This window comes from Athene noctua, chromosome 3, assembly GCF_965140245.1.
Source record: "Athene noctua chromosome 3, bAthNoc1.hap1.1, whole genome shotgun sequence".
Lineage (NCBI taxonomy): Eukaryota > Metazoa > Chordata > Aves > Strigiformes > Strigidae > Athene > Athene noctua.
This window is the reverse complement of record NC_134039.1, coordinates 13,637,427-13,662,400: the sequence shown is the minus strand read 5'-3', so window position 1 is coordinate 13,662,400 and position 24,974 is coordinate 13,637,427. Positions and strand designations below refer to the sequence as shown.

The 24,974-nt window shown below is 42.0% G+C and overlaps 1 protein-coding gene across 3 annotated transcripts in view; it reads right to left on the bottom strand.

The window, feature by feature from the left end:
* Nucleotides 1–3,807: 3,807 nt before the first annotated feature.
* The window catches only part of CREB3L2 (cAMP responsive element binding protein 3 like 2), an 83,101-nt gene continuing 61,934 nt past the window's right edge, over nt 3,808–24,974 (bottom strand). For 2 of the 3 annotated variants that reach the window (XM_074902024.1, XM_074902025.1), the window contains exons 5-12: nt 24,499–24,680; nt 23,690–23,836; nt 21,936–21,994; nt 20,549–20,617; nt 13,404–13,503; nt 12,336–12,462; nt 11,597–11,822; nt 3,808–10,675 (exon numbers count right to left, since the gene is read on the bottom strand). In XM_074902024.1, the coding sequence (XP_074758125.1) occupies nt 10,600–10,675; nt 11,597–11,822; nt 12,336–12,462; nt 13,404–13,503; nt 20,549–20,617; nt 21,936–21,994; nt 23,690–23,836; nt 24,499–24,680 (986 nt within the window). In that variant the 3' untranslated portion in view covers nt 3,808–10,599. The remainder of the gene's footprint in view (nt 10,676–11,596; nt 11,823–12,335; nt 12,463–13,403; nt 13,504–20,548; nt 20,618–21,935; nt 21,995–23,689; nt 23,837–24,498; nt 24,681–24,974) is intronic. The other variant, XM_074902026.1, reaches the window with a different exon arrangement.

Here is a 24,974-nt window from a genome sequence, read left to right as displayed (position 1 = left end):
TCTTGCCAAAATAGCAGCATGGATAGTGGGAATGAAAGAGGAAATGAGGAGAACAGAGGGGATTCAGCCTTTTGGAGTAAAGCCAAGGGAAGGAGGTTTATTCCATTACTCACATGCCTGTTAAATCCCATTCTGAACACTCCAGTGTGCACAGCCTGTGCGTGCTGCGCTAAGTTTTATTTAGAGCGGGAGGGACTGAAAATCCTATTCCTAATGGAAAAGAGGTGGATATATCAAATAGGGGAGTGGGGAAAAAAGGGGCGAGGCAACCTTATTTGTTTGGTGTGCCAGACTAGACAGTGAGAAGTCTACTTCAAATGCTCCATATTTCTTAAGGTCATACAAATTCAACCTCAGGATAACCCTCAGCATTCACCCTCCAGGAAAACAAACAAAAAAATACTTACATTTATACACACATGCATGTGAGTGTATAAGTATTTACATCCCCCAAATTTTATTTTTTTAAAGCATGTCTGAACCTGCAGCCAGCTTTCCTTCCCAGATCCAGTGCCAACAGATATGCCCATAAAAACATTCACTTTTGGTCAGCATTTGAAGTTCAAGTGGAGCACTGCTTATCCATTGGGTAACTGAGGGATGCTGAGGCTTATCATGGAATGACCTGCCCTGACCTCAGCAGATCACCCCGCCGGGCAAAGCAGCTTCACCCTGCATCTCTGCCAGTGCTGGCTCCAATTAGCTCTCTGGCAAGCTACTGCTTTCTGCTACATACTATTTTTTTTTAACCATTTTTCAGCTATTTTGCAGCATTGCACCCCTTTCTGCATTTAGGCTGCTGTAGCTAGAAATTCCTGTTGCAAAGGTGTTCAGTGGTGGTGACAATGAGGGCCTGATTTTGGCTTGGAAGTGCTTGGGTGCTGCCCCATCACAAATGCCACAGATCAGGTTTTTTTTCCAAATAGGTTTAAAAAAACCAAACCAACAGGGCTAACCAGAACCTAAGCATTTCTTTAGACAGCAGAAGTGAGACAACCCAACAGACATGGACTTACTCTACAGCGGTTGCCTTTCCTCAGCTGTATCACAGCAGAAATAAGGGCCAGAACTTGTAATTTCCTCCTTACTCAAGATACACAAAAAAGTAATTTTATAGCAACATGTAGAACTTGTATAAATACAACTTAAGATTAATTTATTTATAAAAATTTAAACAAGTCATTCCTGGCTTCTGTGGGGACCGTTTGAAGCCCACAGGAGGCAGCGCCAAGAAAATGAGAAATCAAATTAATCACTTTTTGAAGCATAAACTGGGTGGATCACCTTGCTTTGCTTAATCTCAGCATGCTTTACAGAGAGGAGGAAACCACCACTGAGCTCCATTTCACAGACCAGAACTCTGAAGCACGGAGAAGGGTCAACCAAATTCACTGGCATGCCATGAGCAGGACTAGACCCAGAAGCTCACTTGCTCGGCCCTTATCCAGTGCTCTTCCTCTACAGGACATGGTTCGTGCAGAATAATTTTATTTATGACAAAGCTGCAAGCTTTTACTCACTGCTTCTAAACTCCAAGCTAATAAGGTCTGTATTTCTAAAACACTCAAAGCAAACGAACCAGGAAAGGGAGCACCAGTGATGAATCTGCCATGAAATACCTGCAGGGGTGCTGTTGTAAGATAATAGCTAACATATATATATATATACCTAACAGCAAAGGATGAAGATTTACTACCCACACCATGTTGTGAGGGGCATTGCAAACTGCATTTGGACACCCTTCCTCCTGCCCAGCAATGGGAATCAGCCTGAGAAATGAGTATAGAAATTTAGCCTTGAATTCAAACAGCAACATGCTTTTCAAAGAACAGCATGTACTGGAGGGTGATAGGTAGCAAGGCTGACAGCTCATCACCCAGCATTTCTCCATTGTATGTGGGTTTCTTTTTTAATAACAGACTCCCTGCAGCACTGCCTGCTGTACAATGCTTTAAGGGTAATAGTGAGACCCGAGGAGATTCTTAACCAATTGTTAATCACCAGTCAGTGTTTGGTATGCTCAGAAGAACTGAGCTCAGCTAAAACCAAGCCAAGAGTAACTTCCCCGATCAGTCACAGACTAATGATTTTCCTCTAAAAATGTTATGTATGGTTTGATGCTGTTAACAAGTGCCCTGAATCAATAGTTCTGGCAAATGAAATTGCCTGTTCAGAAAGCAATGGGCACCCAGCAGCAGGAGAAAGATGGCAGCTGCAGTACCTCTGAAACAGTGAGTGCAAAGGAGCAGGAAGCAGAACTTCAAGGACAAAGCAAAGCCCTTTTCCCCCCACCTTCCAAGAAGAAGCACCACAGACCTTCATTCAGGTACAGGGACCAAATTTTGTGAGAAACAGCTGCTTCGGCATCTGCTGAGACCAAGGTGGGGTTAGATTGTATGTTCTGGTGCTGAAAGTGGGCTCCACTTGGGAGAGCTGTTCTGTTACAGCACTGCACACAGACTGCATGTGCGATGGGACAGACCAAAAAGACTGGGTAGGCAAAAAATAAACCTCTCCTTCCAATTTCCTTTTCTTGTGATAGTGAATGGTGGTGGGCAGCAAAGGCAATCCTTGGGTTAAAAGCACCAGGGTAGACCTTAGGAGAGCTTTTTTTTTTTTTTTTTTCCCTTTGCTGCCAATTTCTTTTGCTATTTTAACTTCTTTAGCCCCAAACCAAGGCATTTCTGAAAATCCACATCAGCCACAAATTTAGTGCAGGCCAGGGTGTTCTGCTTTTCATGGTACACTGCCCTCCCGTACCTCTAAATCAGCATTCTTTAAGAGGCCTTTAAAAGAAGGCACACCAAAGCCATCTGTCATACTCCCGTTTTCAGTTCAGTAAAGCTGGAACCATTACTTCCATCACTAGTACCTCCTGTGGGAGGTAAGCTCTTGGTTGCTATTATATGGATGCATGGTACTCACATATGAGGTCCCTCTTTCTAGTAGAAAACTGGCGTAAATCAAATGACTACACCATTTGTGAGGCCAGCTCTGCACAGGGTAATTTTCATGTCTGCACTAGGCCATCCATCACCAAGTTCCCTGGATAGCCAGCAAAGACACAACAGGGTCCCTAAACTGGAAGAAATTAGGTATTGTCTTTTCCATGTCTATTCAAAGTAGCAAAAGGTCAACTCTATCCCCTGGCTGGATGCTGCTTCTGGGCTGCGGGACATAATATTGACTGTTTGCGCAGGCAAACAGCAGCTTCTTCAGCTATCTCAGGGGTAAGGGTAAGGGAAGGAGCTGAGGGCAGCAAAGGACCCAACTCCTAAAAGCCAAAGCAGAAGGAGTTCTTTTAAGAATTCACTTTGGTTTCAGCAATTCGTTGCCCAGTGTAAAGTCAATGCCGGGAAAGGCCTCACCTTCCAGAGGGGATGTGGCCCATAGCAATGAGGCTCCAGCATGCTCTAGCATACTGGTATCACTAGGCTGAAGGTAGTGCCCCCTTGAGCGTCAGCCCTCCTGGATCTCACTTTTACAGAGAATTTAATATTAATGGAGCTGTATTGCATAGTTGCACTCAAGTGCCATTATCATTATTAAATGCCATCAGCCTTCACCTAATTGCCACCCATTATTGACAGATGTAATTCTCCGCTAATCTCAAAAAAGGGAAGGGACAGCCAGCTTCAACAAAATTCCCCACTGTTGCTTTTAACCTTCTCTGTCTAGCAATGTGCTAAATGACTGGGGTCCTGCATGCTGAAGACAGACACAGTGCACACAGCGCTGGACTTGGGAAAGCCAAGGGACCAGACCTTCTCCAATCATCAGGAAAGCAAACAAGTTGTACTTGCTTTTTCTACAGAAAATATTTATTTGCAAGAAATGAAAAGCATTAACATACTTAGCTACATACATATTTAGGCTACAAAAGCAGGTAGTCTGTTCTCTTGTAGAATCAAGCAGACAATTTTAAAAAGGAAAAACCAGCAATTTCTTTCCACCCAATGGACATGTTTGCAGTGTGAACAATCAAGTGGGACCGTATCCAGATGACAGCACTTGTACAAAAATAGAGAGGCCATTGAACACACAGACACGGAGTTAAACAGACTTACGGCAAAAGAACAGAGGTATCTGCAGTCAGAAGAGGCTCCAATGCAGTTTACCAAGTTGTTTAGGGGGGTGTGCTTTTGCTGCCCTTTTCATCTTAGATAGTTTTAAGTGTTTGTGCAAACCCATACTGTATCCACATGAACAGAGGGAAAGGGAAAGATCAGCTGAAATGCCTCAGGGGTGTCACACACAGAGTGACTCAGAGTCACACGGTATTGTTTTCATGGCCCAAGGCAATGGCTTTGGCCCTCGACATGTATTTCTCTTGAAGAGGGTAACACCAGGTAATTCACCCTTGGAAGGCTCAGGGAATCTCAGGGAAACTGATGTACTGATATCACAGCATGGCCCTCGCTGGCATTTCACTGCACCCCTGGGGTGCTTAGGGCAGTAGAGCTGCGGGGGGGGGGGGGGGGGGGGGGGGGGGGGCCGAAGGGGGCAATCCTTAGGTCCTCTCTCAGAAGATGAGCTCAACAAGTCGTGTTCCTTGAGCTGTCAGCTCCCAAGGGCCAATTTTTAAGGCTAGCTTACACCATTTAAAATAAAAAAAGCATTCAAAGACATAATTCTGCAGAACAAAAATGATATCCAAAGATACAATAAAGCCTAAAGTAATCATTTTTTTTGTACCAAGCCAGAGCTGTCCTACAGAAAGGCCAGACAGTCTATGCGTACACACAAAATGACACAGTGCAACAACTTTCAGTCAAAAATTGCTAACAGGACAGACTTCAGACAGCAATTCACACCACAGTTTTATGAGTGCTTGGTGATGTGGGAATGTGAACAGGTTTCAGAGAGAAATGCCTGGACTTTCTGTTGAACCAAGTGGAATGTTACCTGTGTGTTTGGGTAGATGCCTTTACTTAGCAATGCTTACTACAGAAAAAAAAAAAAACTCTGCATTTTTTGGTTTTTTTAATTGCTCACCATGTACACGTGCACAGATACACATATGCTCACACTCATTCCAGCTAACTATACAAATGGAGAAAGCAAGACGCCATTACATCAGCACCATTGAATTAAAATCTGATATGGCAAAGTCAGATACAAGCAGAGTTCTGTTAAAATAAATTGATTACTTGCCTCTGCTTTTCCCTCTTTCTCACTTAATTACGAGCTGCTAAAGTTCAAAAAGATTTTTACCTGCTTGTTGGAAGAGAAAATGGCATATACCATAAAGGTCAGATATGCGTAAATAGGACTGCACAGTATTAAAGAGCAAGAGGAAGAGTAAAGCTAAAACAAGGGCAGAACTAATGAAAAAGACTATCACTGCTGATTTATGGAATCAAGAACTAGAAGTTTTCCCTGTGATGTCAGGAGTCCCTTCACCTGACACTTCTTTCATCTCTTCTGTAGGCTAGATCTACCAATCCAGCTTTCCCATGTTTTTTTCTCACCTATTCAGTTCCAGCTCTTGAAGGAAGAGTATGGAGATGGGCTTTTAGGGCAGAGAAGAGACTACTGGTAATAAAGAATATCTGAAGTCCATGAGAGTTTCCTGCAAGACGCACTCTTTTCTACATAGGAAGTCAGTTCATACATATACCTTGGTAAAGCAGAAAAAGGCCTGACATGAAAACTACAAAAGCAAATGGCAATTTCCCTCTCAATCTTGGAGTCTCCAACAGATGCTGATCACCTAAGCAATGCAGTACTGACAGGATCACACCCTCAACATATCCCTGGATGCCCACTGCCATTTTATTGGCCATGAAAAACCTACAATATCCTGGCCCACTGACTGAATCCCTTACATCTTATTTGTAAAAACCTTAACATGTTAAGCCAGTTCGTTCATCTTTGCAACCCCCGAAGTTGTTTATCCTTAACACTATAGTGCAAACCAGCAACACATCATAGCAGTACACTACTTATGTAGGCTAGTATAACTTTTGTAGTTACAAAGTACTGACCTACCATTTCACCTTCAGAATACAAAATGTTCCCTTTTTAATTAGTGACTTGGAAAAAGAAATATTTTAGTCACCAAGAGTATAAAAATACTCCGTATACTTCTGTTCTTAGCTGCGTGGGTTTTGTACAATGGCCTCTTGGCATTAACTAGAATCTGGAGCCCAAATACTCAGTGGAAATCCCTCCCAACGTAGCAATTAGTATCATTCATTTACTTGACCTACATTCTAAACGCGTCTAGACAGAATTCACCACTGATAGTTTGGGAGGATGGGAGTGGAGAGGTGGGTTGGTTTCTTTAGCAGGAACAAAAAAAAAAAACCAACCAAAACCAAAAGAATAAGTTTTTAGATTAATTTTCAGCCCTGCATTAGAAAAATCAAAAATACATTGAGATACATTGTTACACAGAGAGATGTGCAAGTGTCTCCTGCCAGTATAAATCAGACCTGCAGCCTCCAAAAGCGGTGAGAAGCGTGCTGCATTGTATCAGCTGGGATCTGGCCTAAGAACCTCAGCCTAATCCATTATTAGTCTGTGCTGCTGAAAAACACTGAATGGTACAGATGAAATAAGAGAAATGCAGCAAAGAACTATAAATAGCCTGGGGAAAAAAACCAACATTATCTACACACTGGTAACAAGGTTAGAACTGTCACATGCCCTGTGCTTGATACTTTTAAAATATATATATATATATAAAATAATGCCCTACATTCTTTTGTAGCTTATCTCCCTAGAAGCAAAGACCCGACAGATCTAGACATGCTTTAAAGCTATAGGCCAAAAGGTAAGTTTACTAGTGTGTATAAAATTGTGCTGACAAGCAGCATAATGTTACAGCTGAAGACTCTAAGGATCACTTAAGTCCTTTAGTGGAAATGGAAATTAAGTAGCACATAAGGCCTTTGCCTACCCTGTCCACACACGCACATTTTTCTACTGCACCAAGTGATTGATCACGGGGAAAAAGGATACTGGCAGAAGGCTAAGACCTCAAGTAATATAGCTGAGCTAATTAAAAGCACTTATACTGGCATCCTCCCTCTCCCTGAATATGCCTTACTACTCCTTCCCTACGCCCTTAACACAGGACACATACAACTGCCTCTCCATGTGGTCTGCAGCGCATCAACATTCACACCGGGGTCACCCCTGGACTGCGGAGGCTGGCAGTGCAATTGCATGTGTGCTCTCTGCTCTGACCCCTGCTACGTGTGGTACACGGGCATAAACTGCCGCTGGACACAGTGAGCTCCTTGATGCAAAACAGCTTGTGGGTAGGTGATGACAGGAGATTCTTTGGCCCCTAGTATCTAGCAGAGAAACTTAGTTCTGTTAAGGCCCTCGAAGAAAAATGATCACAAACATACCAAAATAAAGCAAAGTTTTTTCCTTATAATAAGAAATAATATTTAATATAATAAATCCCCAAGCAATGTGTGTGCTAGGTCAAGAGATTCCCCAAAAGAGTACCTAAAAATAACTTTAAGGATTACACACATCAAGATTATAGACATAGATTATCAAACAGTTACAAGAAAATTGGTATGGCCATACTGGCTTGGATGAATTAGTTGAGGCATGACCCAGACCGTGGCCAGTTTAAAATGCTCCAGATGAAAACATGACCATCTCCCAATCAGATCTGAACCATCATGCACAAATTAAGCAAACAAACTGGCAAAGCTTTAATGGTGACTAGTGCAGTAGGTTCTGGAGAGGGAGGGTTGTTCGGGTTTTGCAAGATCGTCTGTCCTTTAAGTATTGAGAAGTAATTCAATTCTGGGTTTAATACTGTGGAGTCAGCTGTATCTGCAATGAGAGGTGATCCGTTTCACTGGTAATGGGCATGAGCTCAGGCAGAGCAGCCTCCCACCTATGCACAGTGCAAACTGCAGACTAGTAAGAGCAGTGTTGTGCTCCACAGCTTGGGGCCTCTTTTGCAGAAGACTTAACCATTCAGTTGCCCTCAGAGGTGGAAAACCATGGGTGCTCTGAAAACAAAGACCATTTAAGGAATTTTCTAAGCTATGACCTTGCCCACTCACACTGACCAGCCATACGGTAATGAAAGGGTCAGTCTCAACTTTCTCTTGTCACTTTGCTGGCCTCATGTGGCTAAGCAATGCCACCATCTCCTGTGGCACTCACCAGTGTTCACTATTTACGTGAAGCCTTAAATCATTAAAAAAAAACCCTCAACATACAAAAGTTCTTTGTGGATACTGGAATGGTTCAGAGGACCCAACATGATCACTGTGAAGGGAAAGAGACTTTAGGGAGGAGACTTACCCATGCCAAGGAGGGAACGCTTGCAAAATAGATTACAACAGCATTTCTCCTCTCATTGCCACCAAAGGTAAAATAATAAAAAGGCACTTGCATAGAAGAATAGGGCATTACCTAGAAAGTACATCTGTACACCAAAACTCATTACTAGCTCATGGAGTCAGGCACATGTTTCACTATCACAAATGTGAAACTCCTTCTTAAAATAGCACAGTGGGGACTGATCCACAGACCCCTGTAATTCATTGAAGTCTTTCCATTCATTTCACTGAGTTTTGAGTCAGGCCTGAGGGCAGCAAATAGGGTACCGAAGGAAGAAAGTCTAAGGAGAATAAAGAACAAGAAAGGAGCTGGTATGGCAAGAGCTGTAATAAAATACAAATCCAGTATTTTACAAAATAGAATACTTGCAGGAAATACCTACTGTACATGGTAAGTACATCACTTGTAAGGCTAGGTTAATTTTTCCCTTATTTATCATTAGGAAAAAAATTAAAGAAGAAAGAGCTTCAAAATTCTTTATTCTTTTTCTAAATTGACTTCTTCTGGTAAACTGTAAAGTAGCTATGCTAGCCTGCTGAACTAAGATTTTCACATTAAATCCATCCCCAATGGAGTCTGAGTGCCCTTCTGTAGTAATCAGGTAAAACCCTGCTCAAATCCTGGGGTAGGTATGACTGTGCCACTGCAAGGACAAATTGCATGAAGCACAGCTCGGGCAAAGGCAGGACCAGGGTACTGAGAGAGGAAGAACCCTTAAAGGCAACAGCTACATGGGACAAGGAGGAAACAAAGCAGGGAGAAGAGTTCTGGACCAGTATCAGACCTGAATACTGATCTTGGCTTTTCCACTGAACTTGGGCTAGTCACTTCACCTCCCTATGTGCCCATCTCATCCCTCTTGTGCCTTGTCTCCTGCCTACATACTCAACTCCTCAGGTTAGAGGCTGTCTTGCCATACAGTTAATACAGTATCTACCACCTCCAGGCCTGAACTGTGCCAAGCTGGGGCTACCTGCACCCCTGTCTTTCCAGCTAAGCAGTTGGTCTAAGACCACATCTCTGGAAAAGGAGGTAAGAGGAAGATAAGACACATAGCTTTATTTTAGGGCTATTCAATTTGGGGGGTGGGAATGGGTGTTCAGATATTTGTGTGTCTGATTTCAGAGTTTGACCAGATCATCTGCAGGGTTAGGGAAGCTCAGTTCTCTTCATTGCGACTGCCTGAAGAAAAATTTGCAAAGCTAATAAATACTATTTACAACAGTAACAGGAAGATGGCAAGGAAAAAAAAAACCCAGGACAATCTGAGACCAGGTCTACATAAGAAATTCCATCAATGCATCTAGAAGCCAATAAATTAAATCCATATGGTCCTCTCAGGAGGCACTTCTGGTTTAAGCCTTCCATTGATTTAGTTTGTTGGGAAGGAACTGATTTAAGCTAAACAGATTTGCCTTAAGCAGACTAAAGGATATCCATCCAAAACATTGCATAAATTTAACAAAACCTGCTTTCTAACAGATTTAGTTAAACTAGTGCAAGTCTCCCACACAAAGTGTGACAAGACACGAACTGATCTTTGCTTGAATTCCACAAGGGTGGAAGCAGTAGGGAAGCCTACCAGGACTGCTTTCAACCCAGAGAGAAACCTACCCCACTAAATGATAGAGGCTGGAGGGGAGAAGAGAAAGAGCTAAGGGAGGACAAATCAGCAACAACGTTGCCCACCCCTCTCCTGCCTGTGCTGTTAACTCAGCAGTAACAGGACCCTTTCTTGCCCCTTCAGAAGCAGGCTACACACGTGCTTCTCAATCCCCCCAAAAGGCTCAAGTGCCATAGACCAGTAGGCATGGAGCTGTGGCTAGATTCTGAGCAGCATCAGGCTGCATCTCCTCTTTCAACTATCTTCTCCCAAGAAACCTATCACCTACATGCTCCCATCGGTTTTGGGTATTTCACCCTTCTACAGAATGTCTTTGTGCTCAGATTAGGACGTGTGCATGCACACACACACACACACACACCCCTACCAGTCACCAGCACACTGCTGGCATCATCTGCCATCATAATTCAATCCTGCCCTTGCAATATTAGACAGGAAAGGAATAAAAGCAAAGACAGGGACTGTGTGTGAAGTAAGGAAGGGAGTTACAAAGACAAAAGATCACATCTGCAGTCACAGCCTCACCAGTCAATGCAGAAGTTGAACTCCCTCTCTTTTGTGCTTTGGTTCACTGAGGATGACAAGTCAGGGGGCTTTGGTTGAAAATATGTGGGAAAGAGGGAACTCAAGAAAAAAGGCCTTTTTTTTTATTTTTAAGAGGTGGCATTGACTCTTCTATCTATTTCAATTATCTTCAGTGTTTCATTTCCTTCTAGTTCGGAGTTGACTCTGTAAGGAACAAAGAAACCAAAAAAACAAAGGTTAATGCTAATAATTAGTTGTTTTTAAAAGCACATATCCTGCTTGAATTGTCTAATGCTAAAAAGGCATTCAGTATTTACCAGGTACTTGTCAGTTGGAATCTGTTACACACTGAATTAGTCATCTCTTTGGCTCTAGGTATAACTGTGACACAAGTGCTAGGAAGGCATGCTTGGGGTGATATGGCTCATCCTAGCCCTCAGAATAGCATGCTTCTGAAAAAAGTCCCTCTCTACACTGTTTGGTGTGCTTGCTACTGCTTGTTAGCAGAGACCAAGACCTGGGCTAACAGAACAGTGGCAGAACAAGAAAAGGTATACTGGGAAGAAAACTGCACACACGTATTTAAACTAGTGAATCTCTCTTTTCAGAGCCCCCAAAAACTTACCTTTATACTAAAACATAAAAAATAAAATTATGAAGGAACTCTGTGTTAAGTAGTTCAGATAACTTCACAGGCCTGCAAACTTTCCACAGTAAAGCTTTAGTAAGATCACTGCTGGGAGAAGCTCCAGCTCTTCACACCCTAACCTCATAGAAAGCCCAGTGAGTCACAGCCTCACACTTCCACCCAACTGGCAAAAGCTTATTCCTTTAGGAGACACAGAAGTGCTTAAAGAAGTGGGTAGGCACAACTAACAGGCTTACAGGGGTTAGGTTTCTGGCAGAAGCACTAAGTTCGGTAGCTGTATTACTACAATATTGCTACAACCACTTCTCCAGAATAACAATAACTTTGCCTATAAGCTCTCCAGATAGAGACCAAACTCTTACTTCGTGTTTCACAGTGCCCAGCATAGCTCAGCCCCTAGGCTTACTGCCAGTCTCCAGGCACAAATGACAGTGATGTTGAACACCTGCATGACAAGCAGCCCACCCTGCACTCACCTGTGCTGCTGCAGGCCCAGCAGCACCGATTTCTCTAGCCTTGTCTCGTTGGCTATTGTAAATTGCATGATATCATCCTGCTGTGTCCCCGGCATGGCTTCCAGGGACAGCGCCGTGTACTTGGAGGTGTCTGCTTGCCTGTCATTGTGATCTGCAAAGGAGATTGGGCTTGATGACTCCTCCAGCTGGTGAGGCTCTTCATAAATTAGCAGACTCCTTGACCTCACTGTATACAAAGACAGAAGGCAAAAAGAGATGAGAAACAGGCAGGTCAGGGAACAGCCCCGGTCATTTCAGGAAATAGAAACTGTCAGAGCAGAACTAAAGCTGCAAAGGTCTTTTCTTTTCCTAGTGGTTAACTGGCAATTTGATAGCTGAGGAAAGACACCACAGCAATGGTCCATGGCAGGGATCATAAAGCTCTGAATTATTCACGAAACAAGAACAAAATGAAACAATCACTTTGATAATGTATGCTGAAAGCAATTGGTTCATTGCAAAATTGCTGTAAACAGAAGGACCAAGCAGGCTAATGAGGAAAAGGTTTTACCCATGTTTCTGAAATCTGCTGCCATCAGCATAGCTTGCCAAACTCTCCTTTGACAAACACAGGTATACCAAGGAATAGCCAGCTAAGGAGCAGAAAACCAAGAGGTGCTTGAGGATGAGGGTGGATGGGGATGGTGTTGTGCTGAAGCACAACAAAGCAAGGAGCAAGACTGGGATAGCTGTCACTTACCAATGGAGTCTGTGTAGGACTCTGGTGAGGAATGCTGCCTGGGCAACACCATCTTTGTAGCAGAAGGATATGGCCCATAGCTCTGAGAGAAGCTGCCAAAAACTACTGCAAAGCACAGCACCACCATCTGGCAAAGGGAGGATGCAGAAGAGGTAAGTGAACTTGCTCCTGACCCACTTGTGCACATCACAACTAAGAATCAACACAAGGTAGATAAGATACTTTTTCAAAACAGATCATTTGAGGCTATTTTCATTACTACATGCAGTGTCTATTAGCAAAGGCACATATACAATAACATTTCAGTGTTTTAAAGGGCAAATTTCAATGCTGGAGTTTGTTTTCAATGTCTGCCACCGTTTTGGCCTGTTGCCTTATTTATTCCCAGCTGAAAAGCAGACACAATCACCATGTGTGTTTTACAGATACTGTTGGGAATTTCCAAGGTTATTTCTGCTGCTGGCCCCAGTCTTCCTTCAAAGTGACAGAGAGGCCAGCAGACTAGGAGAACAGCTTAGGCCTTGAAAATAATTTTCATCAATTTATAGCACTGATATAAAGGGAACTTGCTGGCTGAGTATAAGAAGGGAAAAGGGCAAAGTTTCTTTCTAATCCTTTTCTTATCCTAACTACTATTACTGAAATAGGACAGAGGTAGATTTACAGCCTTAGCCATATTTTTATTTGGATGGCCAAGTTTATTTTTACTGGTATCAAAAGAACCAAGCATCAAAGGTCACCCTCGTTTTCATTTTACAATCCTAGACACTATTTCTCACATACAATATTGTAGGAAATAATAAAACAGGTGTCTCAGAGGAGCAGTGCTCCTTCTTTCATCACTGCAGCACCCAATCAAAAGCACAGGCTCAGAATTTAATGCCTTCCATTAACAACCATTAATCTTCATCACCCATGAGTCTCACCTACTCAAAATTAATTGTCAAATTATGAAGTTTCCCAAGCTGAGATTTGCAAGTGAGGGGCTTTGCAGAACAAGGGATGTGCCTTTGAGCAGTGGTCAGAGATTCTCATCACCCTACAATTCCCAGCTTTAGGGACACTCACCATAAGACAGGTCCCTGTCTGTGTGCTAGCTGCCTTACATGAACGGGACACTTTCCCAGCAACCATGGCTTGGAGTCTCTGCAACTGCTGCAGAAGTGTTCTGGAAAGCAGAGACAACAGACAAGCATCAAATGCACTGATCTACTTGCTAGTTAAACAACTTTTTGCTTCAAATTCCACACCTGGCAATAATACAGTATTTATGACAAGGTACAGATCAATAAATTCCTCCCCTTGAAGTTAGTAGCAAGGAATGTTTTTAGTTTTACAAGATTTTTACCTGTATGAGCACTGGACCTTTCAAAAAGATCTGCCTTTCCCTCAACTGATGTCTTCAACAATTACTTCTTCAGCACTTTCAGAAGGGTCTTATAAATAAATATGTTTTGAGTGTTTCTACTATAAATGAATCTGGTAAACGTATGAACAACTAAAACTGCTCTATATGCAGGTGACTATGTGCATATATGACCTGGTTCTATGTTATGAATTCATCGGTTTTGCCAATATTTGGAAAGGTTCAGGAGCAAGTTTTTGTAACTGCTCTAATTGGTGAGAGAGGTATATGGCTACCTCCTTTTGCTGAAAACCTGCTTTACAGTGGTTTGAACCACATGCTGGACCACTTCCAAAGAGAAGGTCTTAAAGCCAGACATAGTCACAGACTCAATTTTTCAAATTCATTTATTAAATAAAGCACTTTTATTGCTATTTTCTAAATCCTCCAGGAGCTGACAAAAATCACAGATGCTTGAAGCAGCTACTCTGTGTCTTTCAGAGGTCCCAACCTCAATGGCAGTTCTTTTGTAGCTGGCTGTAGTCAACAGTCCCAGATCAAGAAAATATTCTTCTGTCTTTCTGGCTGTTTTTCTTCTGCTGTATCACCATATATTACTACAGTCAGAATACTAGTCATTTAAATGGGAAATTATCTCAAAGAATGATTGATACAGGTCTTTCACAGAAGTTTTAATTTTGTTTTCATTAAAGCTTTTTAACAGACAAGGAGTAACCCAAATGTCTGTCCTCGACACAATATAAATATAATACAATTTTGCATCAAGATCTTAACTTTGCTGTTTGTTTCCAATTTTACTTTTTACTTCTACTGTAAATCTCACAATTCATTGTAGAGGGTAACGCCCACAAAACTCCAGGCAGCTTTGGAAGCTGTGATGTCAAATGGTAAAGTAAGAGGCAAGGTCAGGATGTCAGAGAAAATAGAGGATTATTTTAAGATCAGACTGGCTAAAAGCTAATTGTAGGACAGACCCAGAGGTACCTTCACAGCTCAATATACGCTTGTCTGCCTATTATTATAGATTTTTTTAATCATCAATGCTCATTGCTAATTAGGGTTTAATGAATTCAAGGACTTCAGGAATGCATTTTGAAATGAGCACAAGGCATGCTCACAGCACAGATTTATCTGGGCCAGCAGATCTTTCTCAACTTATTAAGGAAGGATGTCTTGCATGCTCTTGAGAGCATGGTTTATTCTGCAACTCGGTATTTAAAAAAAGAAAGTGATTTGTCTAATTCAGTCCTTTATTCACTATTAGAGAGACCACAGACAAATTAAGAGATGAAAACACTGAAAAAAACCCCCACCATCATGTAAATGAGACCATCGTAATTCCCTGCTCCCTTCTGCATCTCTCCCCAGTTCCTCCTCACATCCACATAGGTTTCAGAGAGACTTGTGTACATGGTATACATCATTTTCCAGCACAGAACGTGCTGCATACAGTATTCCCACCATATTACACCAACTATATTATACAGCCATGCCTTTTTAACCCTAAAATTTCTGTGTCATTATAGAAGACTAAATCTTTCCCGTTTCAGGCCTGAGTCACTGGGCTCGACATAAAGGAGCTCTGTGGAGCAAGGAGGAAGGAGCTCTCCTCCCCAGCTTCAGGGCTGGTAGCAGCAGCAGCCTTGAAATGCTGATCATTCTTGCCACTTTTTGTGGAGGCGTCAGTGAGAAAACAGCTAATGGCTGGTGAGGAAATCAACAGAGAAGAGGCAATTCTCCTCATTTTGCTCATCTCTGCCTTTTTGTGTCGAATTTAAAGAACCTGCTGGGCAGAGTGGGCCCAGAGAGCTGATACCAAAACACTTTTTGGAGAGTATAATTTGGCAGGTATTCTGAGGTCTCCCATACACAGAAGATTCATCCCCCACCTTATTTACCAACTACCTTCATACAAAATGTCTTTCTCCCCCAAGTAATTTGAGCAGAACTACTGTCATCTTCTCAACAGACAAGGACTCAGTGTTGGGAGCTGACAGGTGCATTTTCAAACTAAGAGCAAGAGCCTAAGCAAGAGTAAGAAACAAGTTTGTTCAGAGATTATAACAGTTTACCCTGATACTTCCTAAATGGGGCACTCCTTGGTGGTTTTTATTCTCTGTTTGAATCTGGAATGGTGGAAGACTGCATTCCATGGTCAAAAGATCTTTTTTCCCCTGAAAAACCTGTCTTCATTGTTACTAGACAGCTGCAGGTATGATCTGGACTCAGACAGGGAAAAGGAGCAGGTCTCTTCTTTGCAGAACAGGGACTTCCATTAAACTACAATGCTCCCTCTAAATAGCAGCAAGAATATGATTGCTTTTAGTGAAACACACTGCCTATGGCTAAATCCTAACAGGAGAAAATGCAATCCCAAGACAGCCATGCATAAGGGGGTTTGCACCCACAGGGATTATTTTCACTGTGTCTGACACATTTCCCAGTGATATTCAATTAGAGGGTCACCTCTGTAGGAGGTGTGAACCTGCTTTCACGCTTTTCTCTGCCAATGGAAGCACCTCATAGGAAAGCTGTAAAGTGACTGAAGACTCCTGCTCTCCCTTCCACAAGTGACAGGAAATTCACTGCCTGTGATGTCTTGTTTTCGTGTGCACATTCACGTATTCATCTTTAAAAAAGCCCCTTTCACCACCAAAGTAAGGAACAAGCCAAGGCTTCCCCTCTGCTTCCAGTGACACTTTGATTAAGGAGAGAAAATATGTCACTCCAGGACCTAGCCACCTGGGAGGCTTCCTCAAGTCAATGTTTATGTTTAAAATCCAACATCAATTTAAAGAAAAAAAGACAGCTTCTAGGGGACACCAAACACTATTTATTTTGATCCATATTTTTCAGAAAATTTATCTACTTTGTGAGGAATAAAACCTAATTTTGATAAGGAGAAAAACTGTTCTGTCTTCCAACTCTACACACAGATTCCTTCACTGCCTGTCCTGTTTGCAGGAAAGAGAGCAAATCCCAAAGTAAGGTTTTCACTGAAAGACCAGAATATCTCAAAGCAGGAAAAAATCCACACTTTTTCCTCATTTGAATTACAAAGAAAAAATCCAGCAATTTTTCATCAAAGATGTTTCAGCATAAAAACCAGTCCTGCTCCAGGGAGCCACTCCAGGGCTGCCATGCTTTGTCAACTATTATAAGCGTGATCTGAAATGAAGTGCAAGATATCTTATTGCAACTTAAATCCAGATTCTTCAGTCCTTGAAAATTACTTGGTAAAATGACTTTACCAGCCTCAGACAAAGAAATAGCCAAGCAAATCAGCGAAGTCTGGCAACTTTGGTACAGGTAAACCCTTGGTGGGTCAGACTGTTACCCAACTTGACCTTTAGATGACTGGCAGTTGTAACAACAGCGTGAGCAGGAGCATAAGAAAGGGAAGAACATCCCAATTGTATTTATAAAGCCATTGCCTTTAAGGTGCCTGTCAGAGTGGAAACCTACACGACTTGCTAGTCATTACTCCATGGTAGCAACTCTAGTAGTTACCTGTATGCATTGTATGTGTGTGACAATCTCAACCATATGCTAATTGGATCTTATGTCTATCATTTCTCCAGGAAAAGTGATCATCAATATATTTATAAATACAGACTCAACAGAAGTGAAAAGCAAAAGTACTTCTCACATGTCATACACAGTACCAGATGTTTCAATACTGCCTATAAGCCCAAATAGCCACGGCTCCCAGCTAGACAACGCTGGTATCGGAGACTGTATTCAACCCCCTGGATCACTTGCAGTTTCTGCCTTTGGTCCCGGTGCCAAAACACGAGTGGATCAAGCTTTGTCAGTGACTAGGACAAGTCAGTTCAACTCTTGGTGCCAGCTTCTTCTCACACCCTTTGCCTTCTCTGACAGCAGTGCCCCACATGTGCAGATGCTACTCAAACCAGTGAGAGCCTGGCTCACATGTGGCTACAAGACATAACAGATATGCATGAAATATTGTGCTCCCTTAGTTTTGACAAAACTGCCTAGAAAGGAACTTGGATGGGTTTCTTTTAAAGGACTTAGTCACATAAATTAGGAGAGGAAACATATGCTAGCATTCTAATACTAAAGATGCCAAAAATGCTGCAGTCACCCACTCAGAGTATTAAGAATTAAAAACTCCCCTGCATCTTGATCCCCAGCCTCCTGCCTTGCCTTTTAAGATGCATGAATGTCAAGGGAGATGCTTCTGTATGCAAATTTTTTGACCACACTTGCACCTTTTACATTACATCTTTTCAGATCCAGAATTTCAGGCTAAGGTAGGCTCTCAGGGAAGACTCTTCTACATTTTTTCATGTTACTGAGAATAATGTAGGAAGATTTTTACCAGAAGAAATTCTAGTGTTTCCATGGTTTGGAGCCAGATCTTGAAATGCAAACAGGGTTTCCCTAAGTCTTAGGTATGTATCTGTGCAAATGTGTTCTATATATAGAATAGCATGCTCTAAAAAACTGATTGCACATACTGAAAGGAAACTCTACTGTTCAATAGTGGTATGTTTTGGAAATTGCCCTTCAGTTCCTCTCAACTCCAGCCAGATTATAAAAACATGATACTGACAGCACGTACATGTGCATGAACTTTTAGGTAAGCAACTATAGCCCAGTTTTCCAACAATGTAAAAAAACAGCTTTGTCTTCATCTACACTTGAATGCATTAACATTTTTACATGTTATCACAGCTCTTTTCCTGTTATCTTTCTTCCACTCTTACAATTTTTCACCACAAAAGAACAGCTCTAATGTTTGTTTTTCTACTTTTAGATAATACCTTCAACAACATCTTCATTTTTTACTGCATTGAAAGCAGCAACTGCAGTCAACTGGGGCTCTGCTTTGGGCATATTAAATAACATAGATATATGTATGGCTGTGTGCTAGGTACTTTGAGAAATAAAGTCCTAACTGTATAAATTTGGGCATCCAGGAAGAAACTCATACTGGATAATTTTGACCATCACTGCTTTGAACTTTGATTCCTGACTGTAGATCAGAGATGGAAGTACCAGCTACAGGATTCTATGAAGACAAGTTCTAAAACATGTGAACAGTTTCTGGATGCCACATCAAGGCTTTGTTCAAATACCAATGAGGAAATCAGACATTTTGAATTTGCCGTAGGAAGTGGATAATGTACATTAAACAAGGGCCTGGCACCATTCTATGAATGAGATAGTTGCACAGTTATACACTAAATAAGAAAAGTGGTTCTTTGGAGTTAAGGTGACAAAAAACCATGATGTGGTATATTACATAATTCAGGCTTGATAAAAGCAGGCACTTTTACAAATTTCTCAGCATCTAAATAGCCAAAACAGCATGGACGTGAATTAAAAGAATGTCTGTGCAAAGGGTTGGAAACATCTGCTTCTCTGCAGGAGATTACAAATCAATATCAGTGCTACTGCAGAGGAAAGAAAACAATGCAAGTCATCCCACATGCCTAAGGTATGAAGGATTTGGAGATACCACTTAGCTGAATATTTTTAGAGAATTTAGCATGAGAGAATTAAGATCATCAAATAATAGAGAAGATGCTAAAGGTCTTGTCTAAAAGGATGGACAATACCAACAAAGCTGTTCTCATGACCACATCCAGATCAACTCAGAGATGAGAATAGCTGGCCAAATTCAGCTGAACTGAGAACTCCAGGCTTGACAACATGTTGTCTCTGAGTGGTTCATCCACAGCTGCACCCCTCCTTAAGCAGCTGGCCTTCAGCACCTCCTGGGACAGATCCTGAGAGAGAAAACACTACACCTACAGAACAATTCCTGGTTCTTTTATGTAAAACCCTGGAGGAATATACAAGAGGCACAGAAATGGCTTGGCTCTCTTCAAACAAGCAGCAGATGTCTTTATGCATGAGCAGTGTGTGGGAGACACTCTCCAGCAAATTACTGCTACAGGGTCTGGCTCCATGAAATTAGAGATTGGATCCGGAGATTAGAAACAACACATGCCACTCAATTAGCATGGCTGCCAGACAAGCTCTAGGGCCATTTTCCATGGTCGTGGATCTTATCTTCAAAACCCAGCCTCCTCCCACACTTCAGTGCTACCATCATGTTCAATGGTAATTTTCAACCATCACTACAAAAGCCTCTAACTAGAAGGTGTTAACAGTGGGCTTGTCTAATACCTACTCACTGAAATTTGCCATCATTAGAGAACACACCGAGCATAAGCCATGACTGACACTCACTCTCAGCTAACATCTGATTAAAAGCTCAGCTGTTCAACATTTTCTGCCATGTGTCCTTTGAGAAAGCCACCACTGAGTCACCCATTTCTTCAGAAACGAATAAACAAGAATTTGATTTTCCCCCTCCAAATGAAGGAAATTCTGGGGTGGGAGATGGTTAGAAGGGTGCACAATAATTGCAATGACATCTCATAGTCCAGAAGGAAGTAATAATGACTCTTGAGCTTAGCACTGTAATTTCTGGAAGTGTCATGTTCCAGGTCAAGGTCTTCTGTCTAAACAGTCTTCCACTAAACAGACAATTTGGAGAGTTGGGCTGTAGTTTTGTTTGTTATGTATCACTAATCATGTTTCCCTAGGCAGTGGAAGGACTCAAAGAAGAGTGCTAAAAGGTTTCTCAAGCACACCACAGGCTAGTGAGACAGTTTAAGATCTGATATCAAAGCCTCTGTGCTTTACATCACACTGCAGTCACAATAAGTGTTCTTCCTCATCCTTCTTTGACATTAACCAGCTTGGATACAGCTGTTCTTCACATTTCAACTGATCTCTTAACTTCTTGATTTTCACTTTTCACTGTAATATCACGCTACAGCTTTGGTTTATTCCCTTTGTACCTTACCTGTTAGTATTCTCCAGGACTTCAACCTTCTTACGCAGCTCACTATTTTCATTTGAACAAGTCTCAACTCTGGGGACAGCACAAAGAAAGAAAGAGGAATTTAAAAAATAAGTAATTTATTAAACTTGTTTTCACAGAGAGCTCTATGATCTTGCCTACATTTAATGAACAGTTACACCAATGAACTTTAGTCATAATCTTTAATCATATTTCTTGATGTAAAAGACATTGCAAAAGATACTGCTAGCTGTGGAGCACCTTTTTACACTGCTCAACTACATCCCAGCTGGTGCAGATCACTCAGGATGAGCCGTAACTACTTTATGCCCCTTGATATAGCAACAGCAGAGACCCTGCTCAGACATTCTCTGTGCATCAGGCCATGGGACAGATACTTTAAAAGTCACAGAACATGCTATATTTATGTTGTTAGCAACTATTCTGTGCAAAGGTGTTCAATGTGTGCATTTCATTGTTAGGATGAGGCACCAAGCAATTTAGCGAATGCCACACTTCTGAAAACAGATATTCGAATTTCAAGTTTAGGGAGGTTAATAAGCCAGGAGGATTCATTTGCAAGAGAGTGCTCATTTCCACACTGTCCCTGGAAACCCCCTAGAGTTGGTTAGGACTCCTAAAAAGACAAACATGATCAGATGAAATAGCTTCAAGGAAAAAGGTAAAGGGAAATAGCTTTGATATCTGTATGTATATGGTGGCATTTCACAAGAGTAACTCTGAGAAAGCAACACTCATCCACAAAGAGGTAAGAAGTAAAAAATGAAATTACATCAAGAATATCACCAAAGATGGTACAAGGGGTTTAAAAAACCCATCTGGTGTAGTGCAGAAGAGAAATACTAGGATACTTGTCTGTTGGAAGAAAGATTAACCTGGGATATAAATCTCTAACTGGGGGTTTGTCTCCTTCTCGCTAAAGGAAGTCGATGGGTCACATGCTGTTTTCCTGCATCCTGTTTACTTTCCCAGGCAGTCTTGACTCACCTACTTCCTACTGCTGTCTCTGTCTGCACTAGACGACAGAATATATTCACTCTGAACCCACCTTTCCCTGGACACTGCCCACCCACTAGGCCAACGGAGCTGCATGAGGGGGAGGCCAACAAGAGATGGGTCTTGCCTTATTTAAGGTTTAAAGTCTCTGTTGGCATGGTAGCAACGTGTTGCAGGTAGACACAGTTATGAATGCAGCACACCAGCACACGTACAAGCAGAAGCCAGAAGAAGGGGCTTTTCTCAGTCATAACCACGAGATGGCAGCTGGCACTCTGTGCACGACACAGTCCCAGCATCAACAGCTGGATCCCTTCCCAGTCCAGCAACTAGTGCTATTGGCCCACTTGTAACAGGAAGGAGGCTGGCTTACTTTTTTTCCAGACTGTCCATGTATTCTTTCTTTTTTCTTCTACTTTCCTGGGCAGAGATCTAAGGAATAAAGAAGAAAAACACAAAATATTTGCATAGAAAAAAAAGCATCAGAGATGAATTAATAAACTGGTAAAAAGTCCTGACGTGATTAGATTCAAGCCTCCATGAAGTTCTCATTTCTATTTCTGGCAAGAAAAACACTGAGTTGGACTGTTTCCATATCCCGAAGCAAGAGTGTTCCTCTCAGTAGTAGGAAAAAGATCATTCCCTGCTCTTACAGAACTAACCTTAAAAAGTAAATCACATTCATCTGGAGAGAATATCCTAGGACAGATACTAAAAGATGATCCCAGGACAATGTCCTGCGTCTGGGAGAGGAAAAGTCCACGTATGCATTAGAAAGCTACTTTTTAGAAAAAGACCTGGGGGTTCCTGATGAACAAGTCAAATATAAGTCAGCAATGTGCCCCTGTAGCAAAGGTGGCCAACCAGATCCAGGTCTGTACTAACAAGATCGTAGCCAGCAGGCTGAGAGAAGTGGTTCTTCCCCTCTACTCAGCACCTGCAAGACCACAGCTGAGTACAGTTTGTGGCTCTGAAATCAATAGCTTGGATGGACAGAAGCAAGCCTAGAGGAGGACCACTGCTATAATAAGCATGCTGAAGCACATGACATATCAGGAAAGGCAGAGAAAGCTGGGTTTGTTCAGATTTAAGAAGAGAAATCTAAGGAAGGAATCCTATTGCTGTCTTCAACTATCTTGCGTTGTGAGAGACTTCTCAGAGGTGTACAGCAAAATGGCAAGAGGCATCAAATACAAGTTGTAACAAGGGAAATTCCAATTAGATGTTAAGAATTCTACTTATTTGTTTTTACCACAGGGGCAGCCTAATATCAGAACAGGTTGACCAGAGATGCTGGGGACTCGTCATCCTTTGAGACAGTAAAACGTTAACTGGACAAGACCCTGAGCAATTTGCTCTAAGCTGACTGTGCTTTCAAAGCAAGGAGTTGGACCAAAGGACCTCCAGAGACCCCCTCCTGTATAAATAAGTCTGATTATATGAAAGTGGTACACAAAATGCACGAGGTCTCTTCCAAAAATTTAAAAAATATATATTACAAGACCAAATTCCAAGTCAGTGAGGGAAAATTTACACCTCTATCTGCAAAACCAATAACAGAATGCATTAACTATCAAAGATGTGCTAATATCCACTAGAATGAGTGAGCTGGACGTGTCGGAAAAAAAAAATGCTTTCCTCCCTATCACTAGGTTCTTCCCCATGTTGGAAGAAAGAAAAGACTTGTAGACCATTTCTTGGTATCAACCATTAATTTAAAAGTCATGGACTTCAGTGATCAAAAGACTAGGGCACTGAAATACACAGTCAGATTTTAAAACATGAAACAGTGGAAAAGAACACCATCATGATGGAAAGAATACAGGTCTTTGCCTACTATAAGGGTAGGATTGTACTGTTTTTAAAATGGAGCCAAGCAACAGTAACTTGATACCCTGCTTGCTAAGTACTCTACTGTTCATGTGTTCAGGTAAATAGCTCGAGAGAGGCACACTGTCACAATGACACACAATTTGATGGATGTGTTTAGGAACAAAGAAAAACACTTTATTAAAAGACATCTTACAGCATTCAACAGTACCACAGACCATTACTACAGAATTGTTGCAGCATTTTTTTAAATGCAGGATGAGTAAGAATTACCCAGCAAGGTTAACTAACATTTACCTTGTTCTTTATTTTCCTGCGGATTTTCTTCAGCACTTTCTCTTCTGCTTTTGTCAGGGGCAGTTTGGTAGGGATTGGGTACCCCTCTGCTATCAGTGTTCTCTTCTCCTCCTCTGTCAGGATGAGTGGGCCTGTCCCCTGTAATTTCTGCAAGTGTCATAGAAATGAAATAAGATAACAGTAAGTGCACGCAGCCCTAGAAGAAAAGTGTCAGGGAAGACAGGCAGCAGTTCTCCCACTTGAGAAAGGACTCTGCCTACTAAAACAGCAGTCTTCTGCAATTGGGAATGCATGGAAGGGGAAGACCTTCTAGATAGCTTCCATTCAGAGACTGAACCATTGGGGTGGGATTCCCTCAAACTAGTTGTTCTTGGCCCAGCTCTGCACACATTGAGGACCAACAGTAAAACTTCCCTTCGCTCAAACAGGGAAAGAGACAAATGAGAAGTACTGCTGAAAATCCCTCCCCAAAGATCACCACTTGCTTTCAAGAGGACAGATGCAGATCTACCAAGGACAGGTTAACCCAGCAGGGCTGGGCCCTAATGCAAAACAGAATCTAAGATGGGAGAAACGTAATAACACTGTTGAACCCTGTCTCAACATAGAGAGAGGCACATGCTGTTCTCTGTGGGAACAGAGCAGACCAGAGAGCAAGAATTACTGGATTTGCAGTTTTGACCAGAGATGGATTAATGTGAAGAACAAAAGAAAGCTAGCAAATCCATGGCAAAACCCGTAATTATTTAAAAAAAAAAAAAAAAAAAGAGACAGATAGATCAATGCTGGAAAAAGACAGCCCAACTTACATGTGGCGCAGTGAGGAGAGGGGAATTGGAGAGCGCTGAAGCTGTGCGCGATGTCACTTTAGCCGTGGCTTGTAGTTGCATTGGGCTTGAAGGAGGGAGTGATCTAGCCGGGCTCTGCCCTCCTTCAGAGTCACTGCCATGGCTGCTGGGAGGGGTTGGAGGCAAATGCAGGGGATCCACTACTAAATGGCAAGAGAGACATATAACATAAGGTTTTGAGGTGCTAATTTAAATTTCCTCTAAAGCTGCCACCACCATCACCACCCAGTTTCCAAGACTAGGATTCTCTGCTAAAAAATGGATCAAGCAAAGTGGCAACTTGGAAGATTTTCAGAGCATGCAAGGTCTCCAAAGGAGGAATGAAACACAGCAGCTATCTTTAGGTTCAACAGGCAAAACAGGGCTCTGTGCATATGCTTCAGTCATTTCTACCTACACTTCAGCTTCTTCTCCAAATGCTTTGAGGTTTAAGTATA